We start from the raw sequence: 24,934 nt of genomic DNA on the forward strand, positions 1-24,934 counted from the left end.
TATCTCAAAATTAAATGTTCAAGAACAACGCGCCCAAAGCTTCGCCGGTTTGCTTGACAGCTGCACGCTCTGACCTCTATCAAAGTAGTACAACCTTCTTTCCTCAGGTCCCCTGATCCTTCTTATCCTGCTCCCTCTGCCCCCTTTTACCTCAGGCACTCGTGTTGGCTCAAACCACTATTACCCAACCCCTTTTAAACTGAGGTCGCCCCTCTTTCATCCCCACTTCTCTTTTTTCTACACCTGTTTTCTGCCTTCCCCAAAGTAATTGGATGGACCCCCTCAACCCCTGGTATGTGACGAGTGAAAAGTTCAACACTGAGGTACATAGTTTTTGGGACCTAAACTAAACACAAATCAGCCTTACGTCTTCCTGTTTAGTGTGATGAGAAAGATAGAGGGACTCATTATCCAAACACTTTGACAAAAACTCTGCTGCAGTGCAGAACATGGGAAACTCCATCAGATCTGAATGGCCTGGACAAATCTTTTCACAGCGCCCAGAAACCTGAGCGTACTCGGAGGGTTCCCACTCGTCTCTCTTCGGTCTGATCTCCGTCTGTCAGCTCACACAAACGGTGGGGCTCAGCAGGGGGGGCCCATCCCTTGAATGAAGCTGTCATCGGCTGCTGCTGTGGCCTACATTCACATGAACATAAAAGTCAACTCACGGTCTGATGCAGGGCTGTGTGTGGATAATTGTGATGCACAAGCCATCACTTAGAGTCAAGACATTCAGTGCCGTGTGTACAGCGGTGCAGAAGATAAAAGTGGAACCTCATGTGTGTTTTATTATTTGTTACTCTACCTCGAGATAACCCACTCCCCTTTTATTTTACTGCCGTACGTTATTTTAATATAGTCAACTGGTATTAGAAGAAATAACTGATTCATACAAAGAGGTGTAAATAGGGGATGTTGGAGCCTCAAACAATAATTGTCTTTTGGTTAATAAACAAAAAGACCAAAACCACCATTCCAAGTTCACTCTCTGATCTGTGGCAATCACTCCAAGCACATTGGTTCCTACTGAGAACATACATCTTTAAAAACAGGTCAATTGGTTGATTAAAAAATAAAGGTCCAACAGTTTTCTAAAACAGCTGGGCACTGTAGTTTTTAGCAAATATTGTTCAAATTGGAGTAGATATCTCTGCCAAGTGTAAGCCGGGGCAGAGGTTTTGTGTGTGACTGAGTGAGGACACATCTATTTTTGTCCACTGCTAATCTTGTCTTCTGCTGCAGCACAATTTACAATATTTATTGGTGTCCAGTTATGGCTGCAAACTCAAGGTCCTCTCGTGGCTGCGGTGAATTGCACTTTCTCCAAACACCTTTTCTTACCTGTTTTAAGCCATTGACTGCCTGCTGACTCCTTCCTTTACAAACAGCTAACAGCTAATGGAACTACCACTACACACTGTTCCCCGCCGCCACTCAGCCGCTGCTAAGCGGGCAAACAGTTTAGTGAGCTTACCTTTGTGACCACATGGTCCATTTATTAGCTCTTCTGGAGCTTTGTATCATATCACACGATCTTCCACTGCAGATGGAGTTTCAAAGTGTCTTTGTTCTTGACTGTCTTCATTCCCTAGTGTACTCTGAAAACAGATGTAACATTAGACACATCTGCAGGACCAAGGCTGAATTAAAAACCGAGCAAAATAAGCATTTTCCCCGAGGATTTTACCCTTTTAGTCTTTGATGCCCTGTTTTATAGAGGGGCTCTGTGTTAAAATACTGAAATTATGCAAAACTTTAGATTACTCTGATTTGTTCAGAATAAAAACAATAAATGCTGGAAGTGTTGCCATGCTATTTGGTGCAGAAGTTCATGGTGAACTTTGGTGATCTCAATTTGTTCCTGATGGTCAACACGTGTTCAGTACTGGTGTTTATCTACAGTATCTAACAATTTGGTTTTCACAACAATGAGGATTACAGACAATCCAATCCAATGCTGTGGAGTCATTAGTGAAATCATGAAGGTTACACAACTACAATGCTTTGTCCAGGTTAGGCAAATATTGGGGTTATTCCTGATCACAAATTAACTGATATAATATAACATCTGGGGCAGAAAATAAGCCTTAATCACTGAAGACACTTTGGCATGTCACACTAAGAGTACAGGTGTAAATGATCAAATGCATGATGGCCGACTGATGACCATTTAGCTGCTTCAGATTCAGGCTCCTGGTTTTGTGTATGCTGGCGTTTCTATCCACTTGTTTTATGTGCATTTCCAGTTTGCACACAAAGCAATAACAAGTGGGGAGCAAATGTAAAGTGGAAACAGACTTAATTATATCCGGAAGCACACAGGGCATGTGACTAAAACAATACTCAATGTTCCACTGAGATGGACGACCTTCCTCAAACTAATAGATAAAACACACAGAAACTTAATATTTCCTTCATGCTTTCCACATTGTTTTCCATTGTTAGATGTTTTACTGGCCCTATATTAATTACATAAGCTGGTTGCGTTGTCTCGTATCCACAAAACAATAGGGGATAGCTTTTATTGGCATAAATGAAATATAATATTCATATCATCACCTGAAACTAATAGTTGTATTTTTGTTGCACCGACATTTTTCTACAGCCGCCCAAACGGACAAACCAAACATTGGTTCTTAAGAGGGCGTTTTGAGTTTTTTCGTTAGCTGGAAGCCACTGTAGTTTTCCAACACGCTCAGACAAGGTGGGGTGAGTGTAGGAGTATCAGTTGGATGCAATCTGCAACCTCGCCACTAGATGCCACTATATCGCACACACTACTCCTTTAAATGTTGCGCTGAATTTGAATGGAAACTTCTATCTTTGCTTATTGGGATGCTTTAATAAAATGATACCATCGTCAGTGCTGTTAATTTGTGCTTGTGCTTTTCACGCTATGACAAGTAAAAACGTCTGCAGTGAAAAATACCTATTATTGAGAAATAATGGTTGTTCTTGGGTCTCTGGGACAAATAGTTTGGGGGAATGTTTGTGTGTGTTGGAAGACCACAGCTCGTTTGCCCAGGGGCTTCCTACTGCATCTTTTTGAAACCCGCCTTTTTAATTTGTATCTGTGTTTATCCATTCATTTGAAAAAAACAAGAGCACATAGGAACAATATATGCTTGAATTGTTGTTCCCTTTCTTTCATCAAAGACATCTCCTGTGTGTCAGTCGCTCAGCCTGTTGCCTCGCATGTCAGAAACAGACCTGGACTTGAAGCCAAACTGACGACTCAAAGGCCCAACAGAGCCCTGAGAAATTTCAGCCCTACCTCTGATGAGGTAGGGCTGAAATCAAATATGAAATGCTTACAAGCAGACAAGTGCCATTCAGAGCAACCAGGATCAGATGGCAACATACACATGAAATGAATACATATGGTGAACTAATTACCATCATGTCTATTTGACACATCCCAACCAGCAAATGGCCCATTTAGCCAATGTTTAGTCTCCACTTCTGTGCTTGTGTTTCAGTCACATGACTTTCTTTTAGATATAAGGTGCAATCATACACTTGTGGTTCTGTGAAAAACATTTGCACATACATCCCAAACAGTTCTCAATGTCGTGTGTATCATGTGGATTTTCTAAGCAGTAATTTTCATCATGCATTCCGTGTTCATTTTAAATGGTTTAGAAGCGATCTGTCCGATGGAGCCACCTCTATCTGATCAGCCTGAAACATCCACATATTCAGCTCACTCACTCTGGGCTGCATCGCTAAACCCGTGAGAGTGCCGGCTGTAATGTGATGCTCCAGTTTTAACACTGGTGGGAAAGTGAAGCCCTTATCAAAGGTCGTGCTGCGACTTGATCCTCAGTGAGTAATGTTAAGATTGTTTTGATTTGTTGCGGTTTATGAAACTAAATTATAATTTTTGTAATAACTCTTCCAGTTGAGGAGGGAAAACAACAGGCCGGTTTATTGTTTATGTATGAGAGCCAACTCTGTATTAAGAAAACCACAAGTGAGGAGCACTGCATGACCTTCAGAGGAAACAGATACAGTTATATGTCACACAGCTCATGCTCACATGCATGCATATGGAATAAAGAAATCAAGATTAGATACAGAATAATCGATAAAGTATCCAAAAATACACTGAATAAGTTAAGTGAAAACTGAATCTGGTTTCACTTAATATTCAAACAGAAAAATAAAGTTATTGTGAACAATTAAACGAAGAACTGCAGGGTTTTTCAACTCTTCATTTTTGCCTGGATTATTTACTGCACACTCTCTGTCAAAGTATTTATTCTGAACTTTAAAGTAAGTTTCAGTAATACATGAAGTTTGACAATTTGATCCGATCCGCAATCCATAGGTGAGCAACATGACCTTTGGAGATAATCGTGGCACTGTGCTGCCCCCCTGTGCTCACCATGTCACACTGCAGAACATCTGAAAGCTTTCCCGACTCAAATTATGAATACACTAAATAATCGATTTATAGATTATTATGTATTATTATAGATCAGTATATAAAGTACTTACTATTAGCGCTACCTTTTACAGATACAACATTAATCCATTGATAATAACAATCCAATGATGTTGGGTCATTCTGCATTGGGACTTGCACATATTGAATACTATTGTTCTTTAACTTAAGCCATGTTAGGACTTTTACTTGTAAAAGAGTATTGCTACTATTCATTCAGATTAAGATCTAAATACTTTCTGCACTGGTTTCCATTCAATGTTATGTTAAGTATGTTGCCAATGGAAAATGGGTTTGCATTTTAAATGTTATTGACATTTATCGTAACCTGCTGAAATAAGGGTTGAATAAATCTTATGTAAAAGGTCAGACATTCAGTCAGCATTACATTAATGCTTTCATTACATATGTAACTGCCTCTGCTCTGTCTCCATTATCCACTATTTTAACGTATGCATTAGAAGAATAGATATATTTACAGAACTTGAGTTAATTAATCACAGACTAAAACTAGTTTCAATACTGTATTATTTAGATCTTCATTAAACTAAGGGTGACATTTCCTTTCAACATTTGGGTGCAAACCAATAATATCCATCATTTGTCCAAACGTTTTTTAAACAAAGTTGCAAAGCTGCATCACAAGAGAACGGACTGAAAACACATTTCAAAACAATCAAATAACACTAAAGGGAAGAAAGAAAGAGGTTTGATCCATAAAATGACATGCATGAGAAAGACCACTAACAAATCAAGCATAGACTTATTTGCATACACAATCTCAATACACTCAGAAGTAGATCATTAAAACGAATCATCTACTTGTTTAATTATTTATTTTCTATCGTCATGGAATACATCGTCTCTAGCCTCATCAGGAGAGTTTTGATTTAGTTGTTTCAAACTAGTTTAGCTGATTTCATTGTTTTATTTCTGGTTTTTGAATGAATATTGTGATACTAGGAAGCAGAAGTCACCTTAAGTAAACATACAAAACATCAGATTTATAAACACTGTCCTCTAAGTCTGAAATACTATTAGACTTCACTTTACTGTCACACACAATAGTACCCCGACAAACCCTCTTGGATTGTATTCATTTTGAAAGGACACTGTATCGTGATAAAGGCTAGTCTATATATCTTAGACTTTAGCCTTCCCCCCTTGACCTTTCTTGTAATTGAACACCTCACATTGTTTGGACATTGTTCGGTGTGTGGTATGTATCCACGACATCGTTGTTCCGTGTCGGGATTATTTTTCTTTGGATTATTGTCACACCATGATGTATGAGCAGCCTTTACACTTTTACAAGGCGGTCACATTTCTGGTTTATACACATACTCTTTATTGCAGTATTATTACGGTGGTTGCATGTGCAATGTGAGCTGCTTCAACTCAGCATCACTATGAAGTCAGTTCAAAGCATCCATAAAACCTCATTGCTTCACTCGGTCAGGCCTGTTGCAGCCTGCTCTGACTTCAGTGTGTCCACTCCTCGGGCGTCATCCTCTCATCCAGGCCTCTGGCACTCCTGTGACTGAGCATTCGTGCATTTCCCCCCTCCAACGGTCAGTTCGTGTATACCTGCACCACAACAGACTCAAGTAGAGCTCCGCGGTGTAACATCTGAAGCCTCTCTTTTTTCCACCCGGAGAGCTCAGCATTGCAGACCCGCCATTTCCCCTGGTCGGTGGTCTTTTCTTTCTTTCATCGCGCTTTAAAGCGGAGCAGCGGCGGCAGCGGCAGGAGGAGGAGGCGGCGGGGAAGCGGCGGCGGCGGCGACTGGCGGAGCGGCGGAGGCAGGCAGGAGGAGAGACGCAGGGATCCGGTGTGCCACATCGGGATGAGAGCGAGACACAGACCCGGGTCGTCGGATGAGTCAGCGAGTGGACCCTGCAACCACGGCAGCCCAGACATCTGACTGAGGGAGCCGAGCGGCGCAACAAGACCGAAACAATCCCAATTTGTTTGATTGTTGTTGTTGTCGGATTCCGCTTCTCTTTATTCCGCCCTCCCCTGGTCCGCGTCTGCCATAGCCTAGCTGTGATTTTTTGGTAATCTCCACCAAGGTGGGAACACGGGGGGGGTGGGGTGGGGGGGGGGGGGTCCGGCAAGGTTGCGGAGGAGGTGGAGGTTTTTCTTTACTTTTCTAAAAGAGCTCGCTCCCGAAGATAAACCCAGACTGCATTTTGAAAGTCTTTTGTTGAGAGAAGATGTCGGGACAGAGCATTACAGACCGGATAACTGCAGCCCAGCACAGTGTAACGGGATGCGCCGTGTCGAAAACAGTATGCAAGGCCACCACTCATGAAGTAATGGGCCCGAAAAAGAAACATTTGGACTGTGAGTATCTTCTTTAAAAAATAAGTACATGTATGAAAATACACAGCGCGCGAGCGTTGAAACAGCGCAAGCGAGAGCGGCGCTTTATGTGAGCGGTGGACAAGGCCTCAAAGCCTCACGAGAGGCTACATGCTACTGCTGCTCGGTGCCAGAGAGATTATATTGTTATAACATCGAGCTCAGGCCTTGTTGACATTGTGCCACTCGGAGCTGAGAGGCGTTTAAAGAAGCCTCGGCCTTTATTTAGTCTGATAAAGGATCTTTCTTCCCATGTTCCGTCACGAACAGCCGTCACACGAGCTCGTCTAGCGGACTGGTTTTGTTTGCCGCTCTCGTCATCCTCGCGTCTACTCGTCGGTTTAGAGTTTGCACGTTGAGCCCGCACAGCACCCACCAGGATCCGTGTCTATTGGAGCATTGCCTAACAACGAAGCGTTTTGAAAACCAGTGTGAGCACGCGGGCCTCTCACAGGCCCTGACATTAACATTAGCAGGGAACCAATCTCATCTCCCATCTTGGTGCACCTGCAGCAGGAGAAGTGTCACTTTCAGCTGTAGTGATTGAGTAATGATGACCTGCTGCTCGTCACGATGGGGTCATGATGAAATCACAGCTTGTGTCTGAGGTCTGTTAGTTTCCTTCCTTCAAACACACTTCTGCGTGCACCCTGACGCACGCACAGGAGCTTAAATCCTGGGGTGATCATTAGTCTGATGCACTCACAGTCAGAGGATTCACTGTCCTCCTGTACTTAAGAGATGTAGAGGTAGATTTTCTGCATATCGACCTGCACTTGCAAAGGCATGATGGCAGTAATGAAAGTGTTTCTTTTTATGAAGGCCCTGCGTCATCATACAAGTTCAATAATAGTCCAAGAAAAAAAGGTGCACATTGTATTTCCAGACTCGTTTGTGGAGTGGACCAGAGCAAATATCTGATTTCTTAAATGGGAATAATGGTAACTTGTGCTGCATATTTTGGTTTAATGGTAAAAGTTGCAGGTTCCACACATGTTGTGCTGCTCAGGCGACTCCCCAGAGGTGAGATGAGTGAAAGTTGGCAGAGTGACACTCAGTTGACTCGTCCCAACCCAGCCAGCTATCTAATGTCACTGATGTGTCTCAGTACACAACAGAACAGTATGTGTACATAGATAATAACACAGTGTACTCCACTTTTATGTTATAACATAAGGGAGGCTGGATGGTTTGTTTTATAGTGCATTATGTAGGTATTATATAGGTTTAGATGTATGTTTTTATGTCAGCTTAATGTTTTTTTCATGTCCCCTTCTGACAGAAAAGAAGTAATTGTTTTTGTATAATTCCTTAATGGATTATACGTACTATTTATGGCCATTGTATGTCTTTGGTGGAGAGTTAACATACTGTACATGAGGAGAGAGAGATTGAGAACAACCAGAGCTAAAGAAAGTATTGGAATCATAGGAATGCATAATGATAGTTGGATATGCATGAAATGTTCTGATATTTGTGCCAGTATAACACATACATTTCTGTCCTGTTACGCTACTGGGGGAAATATAAACTTGTTTTTTACTAACTAAACACTTTTTTACTAACTAAACACTTACTGTATATACTAACTAAACACTTATTTAACAAAACAACCCAAGATTTTCGAATGTTAAATGTTGTCTAAACACATGCAGTTGTACTTTTCTGAAGTGAATATAGTACGTTAAATAGTTATCTAATTTTTATACTCTCAAATGTCAATATTGGCAATCGTCCTAAAAACTCCTGTATTGGTCGGGCTGAAGGCCTACTACATGCTGCATCTGACTTATTTTAAAGTTTGAGGCCCAACCTTATGAGTAGTAAGAGCTGGGCAGTAATTCAATGTTATCAATCATATATAAACCAGGGCTGCAACTAACGATTATATTATTTTTGTAATAATCTGCCAAATACTTCCTCGATGTATCATTTGGACAAAGGTGAAGGTGAAGTCCTCAACATGCTTGATTTAATCCAAAACCTAAAGATGTTCAGTTTACTGTCACATAAAACAAAGAAAAGCATGAATCTTGTTAGACAAATAACTTAACCAACTTTTAGTTTAGATACCCACACAAAACAATATTTGCATGTTACTTGACTTTGGAAAATGTATCAACACATTTTTGTACAAAACCCATTTACTATTTAACAAAAGACACCAAAGTTGTCAATTGTTCAAAGTTGTCGATAACGGTTTTTATTTGAATTTGTCCTAAAAAAGAGCTCTAAAATGGGCGACATTGAATTGAATTGAGAAAATAGTTTCCTGAAGATCAAACAAAAGGTTCACAACATTTCCAAAAATGTTATGAAGCATTTTCAATCCATCATTGTTTCCATCCATGTTGACTAGCTTGCTAGTTTCTTCTTGCCCTCCTTTCCGGGGGCATTGCTGTGTATCTTGTCGTGTTACCGCCACCTGTTGATCCATGGCGTCGTGTTAGAGACCCCCCAGGGAGCCTTTAAATAAACAAGATTATGAATCAGTGCTACAAATACAGTGTTACGGTTTGATACCCAGACCTACACAGATTTAGTGCTGCTGTGTGATAAATCAATATTTTTATGTTACTTTTATATACTATTACATTTACTTTGAGAATGGAGTTGTATTACGACACTATGATCATACTACAGTATTTTATTTCATGAAATAATTTCTAAATTCAAGAGAAATAATGTTATTTCTTGATATTTTTTGTTTTCCTTGTAAATAGTTTTGAATTAGGCAACACTATGCAGTAAAACATTTGTTTTGCATGTATCATATACTGGAAGCGTATTCACATGAATTAACAACATATTTTCCAGAATACATTTTTATAATGATATCCTGAATTGATTAATTGTGATGTATATTGATCTCCATTAAAACCCAGCCTTATGGTGATGCACACACTGTGTTAAATCATGGTGTGTGCCATGAAGGAATTAGATTAGAAATCATTAATGTCAACCACTGTGAATATTTAGCGGGCTGATTGCAACATGACTGAGCGGTCAGTGTAGTCTCCACACCAATGTTCCTCCTCCTCTTCCTCCCTCCTGCTTGTCTCCTCTCTGTCATCTTCTCTGGGCCGTTCAGCCACCAATGCTAACGGCTGCTGCTTCTCTAGAAGGTGATCCTGTCCTACTTAAAGTCCCCCTCCTTTTGAAAAGTCAAATATAGGACAGAAAAGGAGGCCCAATTACTTCTTCAGTCTGATCGCCGCTGTGAATGGCAGGGTCATTAGCACTTTGACTAACATCATTCAAGCAGCACAGTGATGCAGGATGAACATGTTAGCGGAGGAAGTGGGGCAGAACATGTATGGTTAGCATCTTAATGCCTTGCACTTCATGTTGCTCTGTCAAAAGCATGTTATGTTGCCTTTAACAATTACAATGAATGATATGAGTGTCTACTTGTGAACCAGGGATCCTTGATTGCATTGATGGTTTTGACTGTTTTTGATGCTAATCTTATGTAGAAAGCGTCACTGTTGAAGCATTTTACTTTGAGTAGAATAATTGCGTTATTGTGACTCCGATATAATGTGTAGTATCCAGGCCAATAATTATATTGATTATCTTTTAAAGCTACCTTTGGAAACAATGTCTGCACTGCAGTAATATTATTATACATGTTTGTGATTTATGACATGAGGCATTAACAATCTATAATTACATTCCTATTACAATTTCTTTCTTTTTTAACACATTACTCCAATTTTCTTTGATGGAGAAAAACTGTTAATTGAGTAATATGATTTGTAATATGTTATAGGCAATTTACAGTGGTATAAAATATAGAAAAAGCAGCAAATACTCACAAATGTTTGGCATTTGGCATCAGTTAAATAGTCAATAGGTTTTTCAAATATTTGCTGAATAATCTTCTGTTGATCGACTTATCAAGTAATCAACTAATTGTCTCGTCCTTAATTTAGTGCAGTTTCCTACTGTACCGATTGTGTTGTGAACTAAAGAAATCCAAGTTGTGTCTTCACCAAACTTCTCTTTGTAAAACATCCAGTCAAAGAGAGTAATGAGAAGCGGCCGTTTGGGATTGTGTTGAAGCTGCTTGCAGGTTACCAAACTGCACATGTGTGACCTGCAGTGAAGGACATAAGCACGAGTCACATCACAGGCTGTTTTTAGTTCAGACCTTCCAAAAATTGGTTTGTGCATCTGTGCTAGTTTTTTACTTTGCCAGCGTTGGCAGCAGGTTGTATGTTTGCTTATCAGCATTATGTGGCAATTAACTGTGTTATCTATGAGTAAATGTATCTTAACAGATGAAAACTGGTCTCTGAAAAGTTCAATTTGTATCGGCATAGAAAATACAGTATATCTGCCTGTCAGCTGTAGACACAATGTTGCGTTATTATTTCAATTAAATATAAAAATGGGAATTTAATGTCGTCCGTGGCTTTAACAGGAAGATGCAACTTTCAAGCTCCAGTATATTACAACTTGATGACCAATACCCACAACATATATTTGTTATTATGTTATTATATATTTAGGGCTGCAGCTAACAATTGTTTTCATTATTGATTCATCTGCTGATTATTGTATTGATGAATCAGCTATTTTGGTTTTAAAAATGTCAGAAATGAGGAAAAGATTACTACCATTTAGAGCAGCATCATTTGAGGTTTTCACATTGTTTATATTGTCCAAAGATTTACATTTTTGTCATAGAATGCCAAAAAATAGAAAACATTTAATCTTGGGAATCTTGATTGTGTTTGTAATTTCTTTCCCCTAAAAAATTACTTTGACTTTGACTTGATTATCAAAATAGTTTAATACAACTATTTTGATCATAATACAAAATATTTTCAAGCAGTAGTCCTGCAGGTGTTTTTGCAGCGGTTACATAAAACATATTGAGGAATAAAGCATGGTATATTGAAGAAGAGCTGTGCAACTTATTACATTTTGATGGACTTGTTTTTCTGCCCAGGACAATTATACATTTATTTGTATTCATTATTACAAATACACTGCCTTGTGAAGATCAGCTATTTATTTTTGATTGATTATTACAAATACACTGCCTTGTGAAGATCCGCTGAACGTGATCTCATAAACTTCTTTTGCTTTGCGTTAGATTTGATCCATTGCACCAACGAGATGAACGTGAACATTCCCCAACTGGCTGACTCGCTGTTTGAGAGGACCACCAACACCAGCTGGGTGGTTGTGTTTAAGTCGCTTATCACCACACACCACCTCATGGTCTACGGCAACGAGGTGAGATGCTTCACCAGACACAAGCAGATTATTTGAGCATTAATGTATTACTAATTAATAGTTTGGTGGTAAACATTTTTCCCTTTTCTTGCAGCGTTTTGTTCAGTACTTGGCTTCAAGGAACACACTATTCAACCTCAGTAATTTTTTGGACAAAAGTGGGTTACAAGGTAGCAATTTTATGGTGGTTGTTGATATCTAAGTCATTCTAAATTCATGCACGATGTAAAAAAGTATATTTTCCTTCTGCCATTTTACGTTCCAGGTTATGACATGTCCACATTTATCAGGAGGTATAGTCGATACCTGAACGAGAAAGCCGTTTCGTACAGACAGGTTGCATTTGACTTCACAAAAGTTAAACGCGGGTAAGGAGTAATTTTATTATTATTAGACAGTATTAAAGGTATTTATTTTTAATAAATCTGAAAAATGAATGGTCATTTTTTAATGTTGATTATTGGTTAACATCATCAGTAGTTTTATAATTCATCAACTCATCGTTTAGTCTGAAAAATGTCAATTATACCAAATACAATTTCCCAGAACTTAAGGTGATGTCTTCAAATTAATGGTTGTGTTTGACCAACCGTCCAATATCCCACAATATTCAGTTTGCAATGATTATCATATGTTTATCAAAATTGTCTGACATGTTTTGTAATTGGGCTAACTGATTTTTTTAGCCCATATTTGTGTAACAAATGCCCAGACTATCATTTCAAATGTCAAACGGCTATTTCAGGGATTCTTTTAAAAAAAATCTTTAAATTGCCGTCTTATTAAGCAAAAATGCTGTGCATTTTCTGGTTTCAGCTTTCTCAGATGTGAGGATTTGGTGCTGTTCTTTATTATACGTAAACTTAAAATATTTTGTTCGTCATCAAAATGACATTTGAAGGAAATGATGTCCGGCTGTTACCGTGTTTTAAGAGCGACACCGCTCGCTCATCCATCTCTCTGTCGTCCCTCTCTCCTCGGTGCCCTCTCCTGCTGCGACGCCCCGTCTGTCCACACAGAGTGGATGGCGTAATGAGGTCCATGAATACAGAGAAGCTTCTCAAGACAATCCCCATTATTCAGAACCAGATGGACGCACTCCTCGATTTCAATGTGAGTTTAAGGTGAAGCCTCCCGCAGTTCGTGTAGAAAAAGCTGCTTGTGTGAGGTGTTCGGCTGCAACATCGAAGTTCGCAGGCTTCCTTCTTTTCGACGTCAACAAACCGCTGTGGAAAAGCTGTAAGATAAATAATTGCTTTCCCTTAGGTCAATGCCAACGAGTTGACTAATGGAGTCATCAATGCAGCCTTCATGCTCCTCTTCAAAGACTCCATTAGGCTCTTTGCTGCTTATAATGAAGGCATTATCAACCTGCTTGGTAAGACCACTTTCCCTTAGAAACCTGCTCTTTCTCTTTTTGTCACAATATTTCGTGAATGGTCATTCCAATTTCTTTTTCACCAAATAGAGAAATACTTTGACATGAAAAAGATTCAGTGTAAAGAAGGTTTGGACATTTACAAGAAGTTTCTGACCCGAATGACCCGGATATCAGAGTTCCTCAAAGTAGCAGAGGTAAATTAGACTAAATGTTGTTTTTCACAGATACACCTGCTGTCATGAGTACATGCTGCAGAGACATGGTGGTAACTTGGTTTCCTTTCTCGATTAACAGCAGGTGGGCATCGATCGAGGAGACATTCCAGATCTATCACAGGTAAGCACCGGCCTGTCAAAGCAATCTGAAATCACAGGTTCTCCCACTCTTTATAGGATGTCTTTCCTTGCTCTCTTTCTCTTATTTCCAGATTAAATTGCTCTTTTATCATCAGTTGTCTTTGTCACACTAGACACACCCAACACAAATGTTCTTTAGGATAAGACACTTTGCATGATTTCTTTCTCGAGCGCATGTTTGCCAGAGGAGGTGGTCTTCTCCTGTTTCTTGTTCTTGTTCTTGTCCTGTTTCTTCTTCTTCTTCTTCTTCTTCTTCTGCTTCTGCTTCTGCTTCTGCTTTTGCTTTTGCTTTTACTCCTTTTCTTCTTTCCCTTCCCTACTTCTCCTCCCTCTTTCTACAGTAAATAAAGGTGTTGTCCACACTCAGTGTGTTAAAGTAATCACAGTCATTTCAATCCACCCAGGAAATCTGCACAGTGACAGTTAGACGTTTCCTATTTAAAAATAAATGACACACACTGTCGTGTTGTGCTGTGGGGAACAGAAACTGCAACTAAAACGCATTCACCCTCTGACTGTCACCACCTTTATATTCTGTATTTTCCCCTTTATCTTTCCACTTTAGTTCACAGTTTGTGTAAGTACTATCATTTCACTCTTCTATGTCCGTGACTTGCTTCAGTGTTGTCTTTTTGCATGCCTCTGCTCTGACTCTGTCTCCGACATGATGGTGAAAAACAGTTGAAGGAAAAAACACACGCTGTGGTAAACTCTGATCACTTTGGTCACGTCATTGATGTGTGAACCAGTGTAGCTCATCTCCTGTAAAGTGGCTTCCCCGTTGTGCTTAGACGCGGCCGATTCAACAACTTCCAGGTTGTTGAAAGTGCCGTTTTGCAGTACGTCATCCCACACAGATGTTTCTCTCATCCAAAGTAGCTTTTTGGCTGGAATACAATGCAGTAATCGATCAGTGGTGGGTAACTGATAGTCCAAAGTTTGTAGTTTAACTTTGTGGGGCAACATTTAACCTCCTATTCAAAGACATTAGTCTGGTGCATTTCATAGAGTGTTGGGTTTTCTGCTCTATCTTGGTTGCCCACCACTGTCCTTTATGGTCTTGATGTCCATGCTGACTACATTTTATGCGTCTCAGGAAGTTGCTGACTGTGTGTTTTCTGTCACGGCAGGCTCCCAGTAGCCTTCTAGATGCTCTGGAGCAGCACTTGGCCTCTTTGGAGGGCAAAAAGGTCAAGGACTCAACTGCAGCCAGCAGGTACATCGATCGTCCCATTACTATTTCTGAATTCCTCTCATTTTTTCCTTGATTCTCAGAGACTACTTTTACATTTATAATGCTCCATGTTCTAAAGTTGTATTAAGATTGTGCTACATCTAGTCAATAAATCACTCAAACTTTTCTGACAAGCTGATGATAAGACTAACGTAAAGAGTTAAATAATTTGAGAATAGTGCACACAAGAGATAATAAAATGGAGATGTAATAATAAATCTAATAAAATGGATAAATCAATCAATCAAGAGTAAATTTGTGTCTTTCCTGCAGGGCCAGCACTCTGTCAAATGCAGTGTCATCACTCGCCAGCACGGGGATGTCTTTTACTAAAGTGGATGAGCGGGAGAAGCAGGCAGCTCTCGAAGAGGAACAGGCTCGACTCAAAGCTCTGAAGGTGGCCTTGCTGTTTGAACCAAAGAGGCTGTAAACTTAAAGATGCATTGGTGTTGCCCGTATGCTTGAATTAGAGTTTCTCTCTCACTCAGGAACAGAGGCTCAAAGAGCTGTCCAAGAGGCCCTCCTTCGCTACCACTGATACATCGCCGATCTCCACCACAGGTGGCACTATCTGCACTGCACCAGCCATTGACCTCTTCTCTACACCCAGCTGCTCTAACGGGTACGGCTTACATCGACAGTTTGTCCCCTCTCTAGTTATGAAATATGTTTTTAAATATCATTTGAAAGTATTTTACACCCATTCTGCTATGTTTTAGTCCCTCAACATCCATGTCCTTTTGAATATTGCTGCTATGTGTAACTATGTAGCTACGCTGGTGACGCGCCTTTCTGACGATTCGCCCTCCAAACAATCGCACTGTAAAGTCGCCGTGCAGAACATTGCAACGTAAGGTGGAAGCAGCAGTAAGTGACAGGAAAGCAAAAGGGCCAGCAGACAATTCTATTTCCTTGTTCTCCATGTTGTATTGCGCTCTGTTAGTAGCATCATGGATTCTGCTCAGCTTCCACAATTTGAGCGACCAGAATGGTTGGACTGTAGAAACCTCCAGATGCAGTCTAGATCCTTTTGGCAAAAATCACATTTCATGTTTGTTTTCTTGCAGTCCAGACTTTCTAAAACTAGTCTAGATACAATCTGGATATGCTAAACACGGATTTGGGCTGGTAGTCTGAACAGGGTCTTTTTTACTTTTACCTCCAAAGACATACTTCTAATCCTAACTGTCACCATTTTACTTTGGATTTTTTTTTCAGGCTTTTGCACAAAAAAAAGCTGTGCTTGTAAAGGGGCAACATATTAATTGGCTTTCTTTTTCTGTCTGCAGTGCAGTGAAGATGCAGAGCGACCTTTTTGACCTGCAGTCAACTTTCCAGCCCGGCTCAACAGGGCCTCCAGTGGCAACAGCGTGGACAGGTAAAGAGCTGCCTGTTCAACGCCTACAGCCAACATCTGTGTTTCTGGACTTTCTGAACCTTTTCTGCACGCTCTCCGGCTCTTGTTGTTGTCTGACTCTGATGCCCACCTCTTCCTCTCCACTCTTTTCTGTCTTTGTCTTTTCTCTGTCTCTCTTTCCTCCGCCTGCCTAGATCCTTTCACCTCTTCTGAAGCTGGAGATGAATCCATGCCAAACCTTAACCCTTTCCTCTCAAAACCCGTTGTCGATGCCACTCACTTACCTGTCGTGTCTTCAGACGGTGTTAGCTTTTCCTCTAGGACATCCGGTCATGAAATGTTTGGTGGTAACGACTCATTTTGTTTCTCCTCAAAAGTCTCGTCGCACTTGTTCATTTCTCTGTTGTCATTTATAAGCATGACTAGCTTGCATGGTTACTGTGCTCAATGTTGATTATCTGTTTGTGCAAATCTCTAACTGATCTTCTTTTGTCTGTTTGTACAATGATCCTCATTGCAGTCCATACCAAGCTCAAATGATGTTGTTTTTTAAGCGAGAACACCTCTTAATGTATCAACCAGAGCCCTCCATGTCCCACTATAGAGGCCATACCACCATTTTTGCTTCACAGTTCATCCTCTCTTTTAATGATGTTGCATTGTAAACATGCCGTATAGCTTTTTAAGTTGATACCTGTTCTACTTTTACCAACCTTATTTTTGATTCTCCAGATCGTTACAATCCCTTTATTGACACAAACTCATCCGTTTCAACCAATTACAAACGCACAGTGCGGATAGAACACTCCATCTCAGGTACTATGATGGCTCACCATCTCAGTCTATGTTTCCTGAGCCCTGGCAAACATAGGATCCTATGCAATACACCCAGGGCTCTTATTTTGATATGTATTGTAGAAATGTGGTCGTAAACTAATAGAAAGGAACATTTTGGCATTTTGGAAAATACAGTTATTTTCCTGGCTTGCCTGGAATTAGATGAGAAGATTGATAACACTCATTGGTGTTGGTGTTGGTTATGTTCTGCTACTTCACACATATCTGCTCTGTAAATGATGTGCTCTGTGTTTACCTTTGAGAACAAAAACTGAAACCAAAAAGGGAGAAATTAATATGTATTGGTTTCATAGTGGCGCCCCCCTATTTGTGCATGTATTAGTTTGAATACAGTCTCCATACAGCAATCAAATAGCTTCATTTTAAACCTTTGGAGAGAGCTAGGCTTGCTGTTTCTGCCCGTTTCCAGTCTCAACTTGCCGCTGGCTGTAGCTTAGATTTTTGATTGGTATTGATCTTCTCCTCTAACTCTTGGCAAAATCGCCAATAAGCATATTTCCAAAAATGTCAAACTTTTCCTTTAATCCTTTTCTCTTGGTTGCTTCAATACTGTTATGCACTATTTTATCCCCCTACACCTCTTAAACTGGACTTAAAACACATAATTTAACAACTACCAAATTGTTAGACATGCACACTTCTTCCTGCCTGTATTGCTGTCATTTCCAACCTGTCACTCTGGCTCTGGCCTTGAAATGCTTTTTTCTTTTGCTCTTTTTCTTCCTCTCTCTCTTTGTCTTATTCATTCTGCTTCCTGTGGCGTGTCAGACTCCTTCTGTGGTCCAGTGTCCATTGCCCAGCACCTCCCACACCAGGCTCCATTCCCCACTGAACCCTCTACTGTAGCAGGTCTATTTAGAGGTACTGAAGGCTCTCTCTAGCTCATTCGGCAGTAGATCGATGCTAGTTTTCTGTTCCGTAGAAAGAGAAGTGGTGCTATTCAGCGCTCCGTTACATTAACCAGTGATTGATATATAGACACTGTACTTACATGGGCCAGTGCAGAAACCAAAAGTCCAAGCGGTGGTCAGTTTTGAGCTCATGTAACTCCTGTAACTGCAACTGTCTTCTCTATTATCTCCAATGAAGGATACTCGACGCCACAGGCCCCTCTACAACAGTCAGCAGGAGGACTCCAAGTGGACTTTGAGTCCGTTTTTGGAGCCAATGCCGTGGGCAGCAACAGCCTCAATTCTGATGGTAAGGATTCTGTATTTACATATAAGTGAACATGCAGCACCTGTGCAATACGTTTCTGTGTTTTAGTGCATTATACGTAATATCTCTAGTGTACAAATGAATAATCAAAGGCCAGTCTTGTCCCTATGTTTGATAAGGAACTACGTCGAATAAAAGTCACTCAGCTGAGAAAAGGGAAAAAAGGGTCATGCAGAAAACAAGTCAAGCATAGAAGCTTTTAATAAACAGATTAATATGGCCCAGTGGTTTTATGATGAAATTCCCACGACAGGTACACAACAGTATGTATGATAGTTTGTGTCAGACCGCTATATCTTATCCTGACGTTAGATACAGCTGACACACTGCAACACTGTCTCATAAGTCGTACAAGCAGTCCTCTCCGCCCTATTTTTACCACCTCTATCAGATTTTGCAAACAGCCAAAAAGTACAAAATATCAATTTAATAGGTTGATTGCTTTACACATTTTAATTTAAATTTAATGCTGACTAATCTCATCTAAAACCATTGTTGCATTGCAAAAGAATCTCCAAACAAGTTATTTAGTTTATTGGTGAATCAATAATGATCTCAGAATATTGCTAACAGAGCTTTCAGTCTACAACTTGTCACCTCATGATAAAATGTATGTGCGTCTCATTACCTTTAAAAAGAATGAAAAAAACTCTAAGCTTTAGTTTTTGTAACATCGAGCTCTGAGTTTAAATGCACTGATTGTCAGTCATTTTGGTCAAAAGCCAAATGAATGTAATGTAAGAGTGATATTACCATTCCAAAAACATAAAGGCTTATTTTAAAAAGTCTGCAGCAGTCTGCCTATTCGGCCCTCAAAAGCTTGGTAATTTCATGAAGAAAAATCCTGAAACAGGACGTGCATCCGTTTTTTTCCCACTAACAGATTGTTTTTTAGGTTATAATAAAAGGTAGGTCTTCTAGGAGGAATATGAGACCACTTAACCTATTAAAACTGATGTTTTTGCAGTGTAGCATTAATCTATTCAAGTTAACTGATATTCATAACAGTTGAGGGGCGTTCCCCATCATTCTCTGTCCCCTCATATCCTGTCTCATCTCACTGTTGGTTATCTAATAATAATAAAGGCATTGAATGCACAAAAGATAATGAAATGCATTTTAAACATATTGAACTCTGTCAGGAATACACAGACAAAGTCCTGGACATATTTCCATCATTTTTATTGTGTAATTACAACTGACAAAAATACAGAATGCCTTAAATAGGTTTATTTTCTCTCTGTCTTGTCAGATATTTCTGGGGGCATCCTGAAACCGACTCTTGCCGGCTCTAACCAGGCGTCTGGTCAGCTGCCAGACAAGCTGGTGTCAGACGACCTTGACTCCTCCCTGGCCAACCTTGTCGGCAGTGAGTGTGCTGCTTGGCCCTTCAGCTGCACAAATTAAAGCACTTGTTTATTAGGGCACCAAAAGGAAAAACATATTTGCAGACAGGCAGCTAACACCTATGAATTTCCTTTTTTTCTTTTTTAGACCTCGGCATTGGGAACGGTACTATGAAAAAGTAAGTGATGCATCAGCGCTCTGTGGCTTTAACACACACACACACACACAGAAACAGCAGCAGCTTTGTGCTTTCAGGGCAGTCACAAGCTGGTGCTAACATCAACTGTCTTAATCTGCAGTGACATGCACTGGAGCCAGCCGGGGGAGAAGAGGATGACCGGTGGCACCAACTGGCAGCCTAAAGCTGCGCCGAGCACAACCTGGAACCCCGTTTCCATGGTGACAAACAGATTTGACACTCTTGATATGCTATACCTGCCATATTTATATCTAATTTTACTGTTGTAATGGTGTGCTGCTTGGCTATTGTTTTGGAGGTCATTTGTGTTCTTACTGGCCTGTTTGTGTCTCTTCAGCCATCGTCAGTCATGGCCTTCCCTGCTACCACACCCACTGGCATGATGGGATATGGCATGGTCAGTATGACAACAGATATCTGTGTCTAGTCTGTGTAGCTCATGTTCAGTCCTAATCTATTTTGAAAGAAAATTAAGCTGATATTAAATTATGAATGTTGCTAAAATAGTTAATTTCAGATAAAAGCCTTTAGTTTTTTACCTGGTCCTTTTTATTTAGAAAATGTATTGAATGCACTTAAACTGGGTTAAGTGATCCGTTGGTTAGGCACTAACACTGTACAAGAGCAGTAATACAGGTGTGCCCCACAAGGTTGTCTTAATTATATATATTTTGTTATTTGGAAATAAACTTGTGGAAGGTAAACATATTCTTTAGCACTGGTCTTGAAACTATTAGTCACCTATGCTGCTTAAAGGTGAAAAGGCCATGTGTAGAGTTTGAGTTTGAGTAAAATAAATGTGAGATTGGTGTCCCCTAGTGGCCAATAAACAATTCTAAATTCACAATAAGTACTTTTTTGTTTGTTTCTTAGCCATCTATAATACACTGTATATTGTTGGGTTTAGGACAAAACAAACAATTTACACATGTTATCTTGGGCTCTGAGACTTTCTCACTATTTTCTGACATTGCAGACCAAATGGTGAATCAATAAATCTCACAAATAATCTGCATATTAATGATTTTGAATAAGAATGAAAATAATCTTAACACATAAATTCAACACTTAAAGACTTTAAATTTGTAAAGCAATTGACCTAAATCCACCATCACTGAAATGACGTCTCTAATCTCTGTACAACATGCTGCAGCCTCCACCAATGGGCTCTATGGGGATGATGAATCCACCCACCATGATGTACTCCCAGCCTGTAATGAGGCCACCCAACCCCTTTGGCTCTGTGTCTAGTGCTCAGGTGGGTGCACGGCAGTCTGACAACGCCACCGAGCTGATGCACAATGAAGTCAGTATCTATTTGCTCAGTTATGAGATTGGGTAAATAGGTGTATCCATTGTGCTATGACGTGCGCCATAGTTAGTCACTGTGTAAGCGGTGTTGTCGGTGTGAACACTGCTAAAGATGACGACAGTTTTAATAATGGACCCTTCACTCTCATGAGCTGAAATGGACAAAACTGTGAATCATCTCCTTTGTCTTGACTCCCATCCACCCACCCACCCCAAACAACTCCTTTTATATTAACCCTTCTTTCATACATCACAGCCTCTCCAAACTAATCTCATCCCTCTTTCAGTCTCTGAACTGACTGTCTGCCTTTTCCTCTGGTCCTCCTACTTCCTGTATCTCTTCCTGAAATAGCCCTCTGCAGCCTCTAGTCCTTCCAGCCAGAGTCCTCTCCGAGCCCCTGGACAGGACCCGTTTGCACACCTCTCTCTCAAGGATTTCTTGTAGAGCGTCTCTTTAGGTACAGCATGCTCTTTGCTAGCGGGTGCACCTGCATGTGTTGCATGCCCAGTGCTAACACCCTTCATGTTTCTTTATTATTTGTACATACTTGATGCCTTCCTTATCTAATTAGATGTATTTTTCTCATTTATTCAGTTTTATTTTGACTTTCCTTGCTTGGATTTCTTGCTTGTTTTGACAGATTTGCTGCATCATCAACATAGCCAGACACATTCTGACCTTCACTGTCATCATTGATTGTTCAAACCTGCTGTTTCCTGTGAATCTTGTAGCCATTGCTGAATTTAACTAATTGATTGTTCGCTAAGCTCTGTCCTTCCAAGTTACTGGAAAGCTTTTTGCTCTCACGTTGCACATATGCAGTTAATAAAGATGGCTATTTTGTCATCAAAATTCTGGTTAATATTAAAAACCATGTAGTCAGATTCTAAAATTAAGTGAAAACTGCTGCTGACAGATTTAATCAATTATAGATAGCAATTTAAAAGTACACTATCTCCATGATTTGGTTCATCATCCTGTCTGGCTGAATTATGAAACATTTTTTTTAAACAAGGAGAAAAAGAGTGTTAAATATGCACTAGATGGCTGTATGAAACCATGCTAAAAGACTGAGGCTAAAGCGAACAGATCCCGGGGAAAAATTCAGAATCCTCCTCAATTGATGGTTTATGTAATAAGAGCCTTTGTTCTCGTATTGCAGTATTTAATTCATAGAAATAAAATAATAGTAGAAGCGACATTCCCTTTTAAATCGACATGGCTGGATTTGTATTACACATAATGATGTATGTGTAATACAGGTCGATGTGTGGCTGTGATGAGCATAATGTGATGGAAATTGAGAAGAAGTTAAAAGTTCAAAATGTATTTCTGTCCCAAATCCCGGACAACAATGAGCGCCATTTTCTTGAACTAGTCAAATGATCATTGCAAACATTTCGATGTCCCTTTTACTCTCATTCTATTGCTGTGGTTGAGCCAGTTAGTCCTAAAAGTATGATGAGGAAAGGAGATCAGACTGATACTTCCAGAGAAGGAAACACAACCTGCCCATGAACGTATTCATTTTTTGTACTCACATTTTGACCTTTCACTAACAAAGCCTGTTGCCTTTCTTGCAGATGCAGTTCATGTAATTTGAAGAAAAGTGTCTCTCGGAAGATGAAGCACTTTGCAGCAAAGCTTTGTCCTCGTCGCAGTCTAACTCTTCGGAGAAACATTCACCCCCCCCACCCTCCAAATACAGACACGAGAACACAATGGTGCAGCGACTGTCAGAAACCATGGCAACCATGTCCGAATGACATCTGGCGATAGCTCACACCTATTATTCTGTAACTTGTCCGAGACGTGGAGCGATGCTGCTGTCTAAACCCCCTTAAAAGAGGATTCCTTATCCATTTTACAGTGTATTCTGTAAAGATAGATATGGGTGCTGAGAAACTTTGATGTTATGTATTTGGAAATACTGTGGTTGGATGTAAAGGCTTGATGTTCAGCGGGGAGGAGGTGGAAGGAGACAAGGAGAGCATTCCCTCCCTTTCTTGATCCGATCATCAGTCATCGACTCCCTACAGTTATTTAACTGTCACTAAGTAGTGATGCTAATGGCGTTTACACCTGTTTAGTTTTTGTCTTTTTTACAGTGTTTACAGTAGACATTCCTTGTGTGTTGATTGTATTTATTTATGATTATTGGTTTAAGATTGGGAGGAAAAAAATAATGTAAAATCTACAGTACATTGAACACCTGTGGGAGTGCTTCAGCATTAAACAAGGATCTCAGACTCATTGAGAGGTAGAGTTAAGAATAGCTATTATATAAATTACACCTATTAAGCGGAATGATAGAGCACTAAATATTCTACGAGTTTTGTGTTAAGGAAACTTTTTTACTAGAGGAAAGATTTCACAATCCCATTGTACTTAAAGTGCAGGGGCTAGAGTACGAGTCAGTTACCAGTATATAGTCGATTCTGTGCCTAGGGTTTTTTGCAATGGATCAGTTTCCTGTCTAAAAACACTTCATCCACGAATCTGAAGCGTCACACTGGGTGGTGGGCTCCATTTGCTTTAAGCTTGGCATGCCGTTGACTCACTGACCGTATTCAAGGCTGCCTTTACTCTGAATGTGGAAGAGTTGTCTTCATGTTGCACACATCTTTCCACACAACAGTTCCTCAGCGGGAGTGGGGGGTCGGGGTTGAGGCGGCAAAGTGTGTCTGCTTGTTGGTTAGCTGTCACTACGCTAACGGGGAAAGGGTCACAGATTTGATGTAAATTAATTGTATAAAAAGATCCAGAGGACCAGGGTGGCGTGGAGGAGCACTGTTGATCGGTGCTTCATGTATATAAACACTGACTGTTCTTTGAGTTTCAAAAGTGAAAGATGTATGAAATATGAAAGCAATTCAATCAAATTTGACTCTACCTAAGTTTGATTCAGGATATTCTCTGCGTTTGTCTCCGCAGATATTTTCTTTATGTAATTAGAATGTGTAGCAGACAATGACTGATGTATTTTCTTTCTTTTACAAATAAAGAGCAGCTTCCACAAACAGTTGTACATTACTTTTATTTCCTTATTCAAGGTGAATGCTATATCTATTGAATTGTAACTGCAAATATACAGATACGTTATGAACCTGTAAGATTTAGAGTAAACTATTACTCATTTAAGATACTGTAAATACCTGGTACTGCATAGAAGGCTCTTGTTGGGCTGTTGGGCCCCACCTAACCCCCCTCTCAGTGTACACTGAACATTTCCACTGAATACTGCACGGTTCCTAGTTTCTTGTGTGCTGAAACTGCACCAAAGTCAAAGTCAGCTTTATTGTCATTTCTTTCATTTGTGCAAACATACAAAAGATCTGAAAGTACGTTTCTCTCTTGTCCAACATAAAGAGAGGTTCAAATAGCTGAAATAACTAGCTTTATAACTATTGAGACAAGACAACCTACTTGTGGGATCTCACCATGCCATTTGATATTCTGCTTCAGTTGTGCAGATTGCCAAATTTCTAGACAAAGTTACACTTAATCAAATTAGATCAAATCAAACAAAAAGGGCCCTTGGAGGCCCGGATAGTAATCCAGCCTTTCTGCGGAGTCACGATGATTAAATCTTGATTATATCAATTATTATA

The 24,934-nt window shown here is 40.0% G+C and overlaps 1 protein-coding gene across 7 annotated transcripts; it reads left to right on the plus strand.

Annotated features, from left to right (window-relative positions):
* The first annotated feature begins 6,036 nt into the window (after nucleotides 1-6,036).
* Nucleotides 6,037-24,341, plus strand: picalmb (phosphatidylinositol binding clathrin assembly protein b). Of its 7 annotated transcripts, XM_034548659.1 has the most exons (23): nucleotides 6,564-6,796; nucleotides 11,919-12,061; nucleotides 12,156-12,231; nucleotides 12,327-12,429; nucleotides 13,081-13,174; nucleotides 13,328-13,439; nucleotides 13,530-13,636; nucleotides 13,737-13,778; nucleotides 14,929-15,014; nucleotides 15,306-15,429; nucleotides 15,521-15,654; nucleotides 16,322-16,410; nucleotides 16,584-16,736; nucleotides 17,122-17,205; nucleotides 18,016-18,108; nucleotides 18,337-18,447; nucleotides 19,718-19,834; nucleotides 19,960-19,990; nucleotides 20,112-20,211; nucleotides 20,349-20,408; nucleotides 21,165-21,269; nucleotides 21,675-21,780; nucleotides 22,907-24,334. In XM_034548659.1, the coding sequence occupies exons 1-22, from the start codon at nucleotides 6,667-6,669 to the stop codon at nucleotides 21,765-21,767; spliced, it is 2,187 nt and encodes a 728-aa protein (XP_034404550.1). In that variant the 5' UTR covers nucleotides 6,564-6,666; the 3' UTR covers nucleotides 21,768-21,780; nucleotides 22,907-24,334. The 7 variants fall into 7 exon arrangements, with proteins under 7 accessions (XP_034404548.1, XP_034404550.1, XP_034404542.1 ...); XM_034548651.1 differs by lacking the exons at nucleotides 16,584-16,736; nucleotides 17,122-17,205; nucleotides 18,016-18,108; XM_034548652.1 differs by lacking the exons at nucleotides 16,584-16,736; nucleotides 17,122-17,205; nucleotides 18,016-18,108 and having other exon boundaries at nucleotides 15,527-15,654.
* The last annotated feature ends 593 nt before the right edge of the window (nucleotides 24,342-24,934 follow it).

This window comes from Cyclopterus lumpus, chromosome 13 (genome assembly GCF_009769545.1).
Source record: "Cyclopterus lumpus isolate fCycLum1 chromosome 13, fCycLum1.pri, whole genome shotgun sequence".
NCBI classification, from domain to species: Eukaryota; Metazoa; Chordata; class Actinopteri; order Perciformes; family Cyclopteridae; genus Cyclopterus; species Cyclopterus lumpus.

Coding starts and splice junctions, on each gene's coding strand:
- picalmb (XM_034548659.1), top strand. CDS start 6,667: ATGTCGGGACAGAGCATTACAGACCGGATAACTGCAGCCCAGCACAGT. Junction 15,015..15,305: donor GACTCAACTGCAGCCAGCAG/GTACATCGATCG, acceptor TCTTTCCTGCAG/GGCCAGCACTCTGTCAAATG. Junction 15,655..16,321: donor ACACCCAGCTGCTCTAACGG/GTACGGCTTACA, acceptor TTCTGTCTGCAG/TGCAGTGAAGATGCAGAGCG.